This window comes from Rhinopithecus bieti, unplaced genomic scaffold (genome assembly GCF_001698545.2).
Source record: "Rhinopithecus bieti isolate Rb0 unplaced genomic scaffold, ASM169854v2 scaffold_39317, whole genome shotgun sequence".
Classification (NCBI taxonomy): Eukaryota; Metazoa; Chordata; class Mammalia; order Primates; family Cercopithecidae; genus Rhinopithecus; species Rhinopithecus bieti.
This window is the reverse complement of record NW_016816467.1, coordinates 1,250,298-1,256,892: the sequence shown is the minus strand read 5'-3', so window position 1 is coordinate 1,256,892 and position 6,595 is coordinate 1,250,298. Positions and strand designations below refer to the sequence as shown.

The window sequence follows — 6,595 nt, the reverse complement described above, 5'->3', positions numbered from 1 at the left end:
AGAAGATAGATTATTGCTGAACAGTGAGTATTGCTGTCTGATTCTTGCTTTGGAAGCTTCGACTCAGAGCTGTAACCAGCCATGTGAGGTGTGAGGTGTCAATCTGCACCTAGTGGGGGATGTCTCCCAGTTAGGTTACTCAGGCGTCAGGGACCCACTTGAGCAGGCAGTCTGTCTGTTCTGAGATCTGAACCTCCGTGCTGGGAGAACCACTGCTCTCTTCAAAGCTGTCAGACTTTGACATTTACATCTGCAGAGTAGATACAAATATATCAAGTAAATAAAAGTTGGTTTATTATTAAGGCAAAGAGTATAATATCTTAAGATACTATCAAGTCAACTTATAAAACAAACCTTTGTTTCTTACACTGGTCAGCATTTTCATCTAACAGCTTAATTTTACTGGTCAACTGCACATTTCGTTAACCAAACTCTGTGAAGTTGCTCAGTTTAGAGTCTTGAATTTGTTTTTCTTTTTGTTTTACTGAATGAGCAACAGAAAGAAATAAAATTTGGCTGATGTCTGCTGATGTTGTGTGCATTTGGTGGACATTTACTACCAGAAATCAGTTTTAGAATTCTCCAAGTATCTCAAGCAATGGTTATGTCTTCTATGGTTGCTTTAGCTGTTCTTCTCTAATTGCCATTGATCTTGAACTTCTAGAGTTGTCAGATATCCGGTGTAGTTTGTTGTCACACAGCGGGGCCACTGTCAGGTGCAGCTAAGTATTTTAGCAAGAANTGCCCACAAACACGCCCGGCTAATTTTTTGTATTTTTTTTTTTTCCGGAACTAAAAAATAACTTTATTTATTGAGGGCAAGGGGATGCAAACAATACAAAAATCAAAAGCTTATCTGGTATTTAACTTTCCTTTCTCAGCTTGTCAAATGGGAGTTTAGATTTTATTTTTACATTTGCTAAGGGTCCTGATCTGCTCATGAAATCCTTCTATGGGGGAAGCTGTGGGGCAGATTCCTTAAGCAACCCTTTGGGACAACTCTTATCAGGGAGGAGGGAATTGCTCGTTTCTGCCTACTTCTTTCCCTTCTGCTTCATGTGTACTACAAAATAGTCATTGCATGCAATGGTGAGGCCCGCAATTAGGGAAAAGAAGCTCTGGAAGCCCACTTTGCCATCTCTGCACTGGTCCAGGTCCTTCATTATTTTGTCCACGGCCAGAGGGTCTTTTTGATTTTCCAAAAATCCAGGGAACTCCTTTTCCATGAGTACTCTTAGGTCCTCCTTTGTTAAGTAGCCTTTATCCCCCGCGAATTTGTGAAATGTAAACATCATGGTTTCCATGGCGTGCTCCATTTGAGACGGCATTTTGGTGTGGTCTGTTGAAGCCTTGGCCTAGGCGCGGCGGACGCTGGGCGAGCTGGACGCGGGGCGGCGAGGCGAGCGCGGCGGGCTGTCAACTTATTTTATCATTCTGTCTTAATGGGTATTTGAACTGTTCTCAGGATTTGTTATTATAAACAATACTTCTTGTATTAGTCTGTTTTAATGCTGCTGATAAAGACATACCTGAGACTGGGAAGAAAAAGAGGTTTAATTGTATTTACAGTTCCAGATGGCTGGGGAGGTCTCAGAATCATGGTGGGAGGTGAAAGGTACTTCTTATATGGTGGTAGACATTTACATCTGCAGAGGTTTCTGCTGCTTTTTGTTTAGCTATGCCCTGTCCCCAGAGATGGATTCTACAGAGACAGGCAGGCCCCCTTGAGCTGTGGTGGGCTCCACCCAGTTTGAGCTTCCCAGCGACTTTATTTACCTACTTAAGCCTCAGCAATGGTGGGTGCCCTTCCCCCAGCCTCACTGCTGCCTTGCGGTTAGATCTCAGACTGCTGTGCTAGCAATGAGGGAGGCTCCGTGGGTGTGGGTCCCTCCCGTCCAGGTGTGGGATATAATCTCCTGGTGTGCCGTTTGCTAAGACCCTTGGTAAAGTGCAGTATTAGGGTGGGAGTTACCCGATTTTCCAGGTGTTGTGTGTCTCAGTTTCCCTTGGCTAGGAAAAGGGATTCCCTTCCCCCTTGTGCTTCCCAGGTGAGGTGATGGCTCACCCTGCTTCAGCTCTTGCTGATCGGGCTTCACCAGCTGACCAGCAGCAATTGTCTGGCACTCCCCAGTGAGATGAACCTGGTACCTCAGTTGAAAATGCAGAAATCACCCATCCTCTGTGTCACTCGTACTGGGAGCTGGAGGCTGGAGCTGTTCCTATTCGGCCATCTTGCTCTGGGTTAATATAATTATTTAAAACTTTTTGAAGGTTAAGTAAAGAACCTTGGAATTGGCCTGAAACCTGTATTAAAATTTCCTTCCTTTTACTTGTCTTCTTTGTGGCATTTCCTTACAGTCTCTTCTCTCTGTGTATTTAATATCAACAGATTTCATTTTTATCTATCTTCTTGTTTCGACCTTGCTTCTCATTCTTTATAATGTGTGCAGTCTCTGTTTTATGATGTGATTCCTGATTTGAGCACAATTCCACTTGCAGCTTCCCAATTCTGGTAGCATCAAGATATATAGTTACTAGCAATGAGAGGGTCAAAGTGGGCAATAGAAATGGAAGGAACAAAGACTGCTTGATGAACTCAGATTTAGTCTAGTAACCCTGAAAATATTCTTCCCGCCAGAACATTAGGACATGTTATCAATAATTCATTGTAAAGAGATCTTTGTGTGTTTCTTTATCACAAACCTTTGACAGTTTTGACTGGGAAAACAGGAAATCATGACAGAGAGAGGAAAGAATTTGAGAAATCATATAGAAAATGAAGAATGTGGATAGATGAAAACTTACTACATATATTAAGGGATAAGAAGTATAGGTAGTGTAACCTGGCAAATTGAAAGTATTTGGGGGATGCCACCATCCCCTGGCAATCTTTTACAAATTGTAAAATTCTATTATTAGCCCTTCTGCCTTTTTTGCCTTTTCTGCTTTTCGGGTTTTTTATCTTTTAATAGGCTTCTTTCTCCAGCCCTGGAAAGACATTATGCCAATTTATATATGCTCTCCACTTTTTTGTTGTTCCGAGCTACAAAAGAGTATTTATAATTGCTCTTTTGTGATCTGATCTCTTTAGTTTTGTTGCCAAATGTTATTCTCCAGAGTAGATGCTTCTACAGGAAGTGTACCAAGATTGAATCATGATCTTGCAAATATTAAAAATGCTGAGTGCCAATATGCGTTGGGTATGGTATCAAATTGTTATAAAATCCATTTAAATTATTAAATGTTTCCTTCATGAAAAAAATTGGTTGTTGATTTGAAGTCACATTAAATAAGATGGAGTAAAGAGAACCCTTTGTAAGCCAAGTGCATGAATTCAAATCAACAAATGCCACCACCTTCAAATAACACTTTTTAAGTACACAAGTGTTTGAGGTCTGTACTCTATTTATTAATAGAATGAAGACATATGTTCTAAAGAAGATGTGAGGTGTTCGTGTGCTTTTGTCATTTGAGCAATATGCAAGTGAGGTGTAAATGAAATTTTATTGATAAAACACTTCTTCGTTCATTTACTTCATATGAGATTTTTTACCCGTCTGATCCTTTTCCTCCACAAGTCAGAACAGAGTGTGGCTGGAATCATCGGCGTGCGTAAACCTCCGCCAGCAGGGCCTGTGCTGTGTTCCCAGGCCCACTGAACAGGCTGTTTACAATGAGCAGCCATTTGGAAAGCAGAGCAGAGCTTCTCACTGTATCTCACAGAATGGCCCCAAGTGCCCCAAGCCATGCCTGTGTTGCTCACACAGTACGCCCTTTATAAGCCCAGAGATGGAATTTCAATGAGGAGCACTGAGGTATGTTTTTCCAAAAGTGGCATCTGGCTTGAGGATTGGTTACGTGAATGGCCCAGCAGCTGGTTATACCTGTGGTTTCTGCTAATTAGCCTGAGGTTGTGCTGGCTGCCTCCTTGGGTTTTCAGAATACATCCACCCTTTCGTCATCATCACAACTCTAAGGATGGCCTAAATGTGTGTGTGGTAAAGTCCAGTGGCCTTTGAACTTGATGCGGATACCTGTCTTATTGTGGACAGAGTGGATATTTATTCCCTGGCCTGCACTTATCCACTAATGATGGGTCAAGTCATTGGGATTTCAAATACAGTAATAATTAATCCTGAGGAAGTTTAGCCTAAGTACAGGTTTCCTTTCCCTTAGAACTGACTGTCTCTCCCTAAAGTGGGCAAATGTTTTCTTTAAAAATTAAAAATATTTCTATATCCATCTGTCTCTGTCATTCTCCTCTCTGTATTTATCTCTGTGGACATAGAACTGCTCTGGACATTTAAGGGATGTATATGTTTGTGTATGGGTGCATGTATATTTATAAACAGGGCTTTACTATAAGGGGAAAGAAGGATTCCTGGTACAACTGTGGTTGGAAGGGCCCACTTCCTGTAGTAAAGGCCTCTGGACCACACAGGGAACAGCCGCATACAGTCCTCCTCCCCACGTCTCTCCTCTGGTCAGAAGAGTCCGTGCAGAAAGTGCCTCTCAAGTGATGTGCAAAGTATAACCATACCCATTTTGCCTGTCTGGGGGCCTCTGTGCATTCAAGAGCTTGTTGCAGAGCCAAATAGATACTATATCAAGGAAAGAGCAGAGAATCAGAAGTCTGAAGACTTGGCTCTCTTTCCAGGTCTGTGTCTGGACGAAGGAAATACTTGTGGACAAATCCATTCAATTTCTTTGCCTCCATTTTCCCAATTTATATAAAATGGCAATATGTAAATCATATTTTTGTGTATCTTGCATCATGGAGTGTAATTTGACTCTTCTTGAAAGTTTCTCAGATAAAAATGTGGGAAAAAAACGAGAAGATATAAATAATTTATGAAGCTCTATCCAGAAGAGATTCTTCAATACTTAAAAATCAAGGCCCCAGTTTTGGTTAGACGGCTGTGTTAGACTACATCAAAATTGAATCTGTTTCTGTATCAAGAGTGGATAGAAAACTTGGCTAATTATGGCTTAACAGGGTTTGCTGACCATGTAGTCCCCAAACCCAGTGGAAACTCATGCATTTTACACTATCCCTTTCTCTGCCTTTTCTTTCCTTTTCTCTAATGCCCTCTATGCCAATTCGAACTTTCTAGCAAGAAAACAAAACAAAACTCTCTGCTTTTTCTTTAATAGGAAACATCTATCCACTCTATCTTCCTTTTTTTGCTCTCTTAAATTACTTTTGACATGCAAGTTCGCTATCCCATAATCAGCCTCAGTTTTCGTCCTGCACCAATCTTGAAACAGGACTCAGCATTTTGTAATTCACGTGCCCCTCCTTGCCACTCCCCACAATGTGTACTAAAGCATTAATGAGCAATGGAAAATTTCCCTAAAATTTCATAGAAAAAATAGATTAGGGTGTTTGCATTGCCCCCCACCCCTCACTCCCTATAAACAACCTAATAAACCACAACTTGGCAATTTTTTCTTATAAAATTTGTTTAACCTCTGACTCAATTATCCTTGCCCACTCAATTTCTGCCCTGTTCCCCTACCGTAATTCTCCTTTACAAAGTCTGGGTGCCAGATCTTTTCCAGGAAATCGATTCAGGAGCCTGCTGGGGAGAACCTGTGTGCATCTCTTTCCACCTCTGTGTTCAGTGACATTGTGTAGGTAGCTTGAAATTGGCCCTGGCAGGAAACCATAGAAATTGAGAAATGATACACAACAATTCTTTCCTCATGCTCATTTTTTTTTTTTTTTTTTTTTAACCAGAGAGCCAGTTGTTAACATCTACCAACACACAACGGGTGATGTACAAAGCTTTTAGTAACAGGTGCAGCACAGGCACTGAGTAATCAGAACAGACACAGTCCGTTTTGCCCTCTAAATGTATTCAGCTCAACAGCAGCAGAGTTGTTTTCAACAAAGCAGGTGTTTTCTTGCAAAAGAATATTTCTCCGAACTTCTAAGTAGTTAAATGTTTCTCCAGATCTTCCAGAATTGCTTTTATAAGAATTCCAGGGAGGACATTTTGTAACACACATCATTTGAAAATGCAAGAAATTTCATAATATCTTACTAAGATTTTTTTGAATGTTGTTTTTATTTTTTCCGTAAGGGAGACATTGGACCTTTGAGGAAATAGTTTTTTTCTTTTTTTTAATTAAATGATGCCTTATATTTTACAATTCCATATAGAATATTTAAGCCATTGTCTTTATTAAGAGAACTGCTTATTTCAATTAAGATAATGAATAAAACGTAATAAGGAAACCGGAAAATTCACTTAAAAATCCCATTTTAGAAATACTAAAGTAAAAAGTAAGGTGTTTCTTAACTTTCAGGAAATACAGTATAATTGGGTTGAAGCAGGAAAATGAAGAGAGATGGGCAAATTGAGACACATTTTGAGACTGGAAAAAGCAGCTTTAGAAGTCCATACTGCTGACGTGGAGATGTTCTACCTAATCTCTCTACAGATTTCTTTGTACTTCCAGGGAAAGAGTTGGACAAAAGTAATCTTTTACCTAATTAGGTAAGAGAAAGAATACATACAAAACACTTTTTTGATAAAAGAGTTAGCATTTCCAATTAGAGTAGAAAAAAAAAAAAAAAAAAAAAAAAAAA

The 6,595-nt window shown here is 40.0% G+C and overlaps 1 protein-coding gene across 1 annotated transcript; it reads right to left on the bottom strand.

Moving 5' to 3' along the window:
- Positions 1-788: 788 nt before the first annotated feature.
- LOC108517115 (protein S100-A10) lies at positions 789-1,412 on the bottom strand. The gene has a single exon (XM_017854912.1). The coding sequence runs from the start codon at positions 1,326-1,328 to the stop codon at positions 1,035-1,037; it is 294 nt and encodes a 97-aa protein (XP_017710401.1). The 5' UTR covers positions 1,329-1,412; the 3' UTR covers positions 789-1,034.
- Positions 1,413-6,595: the final 5,183 nt, after the last annotated feature.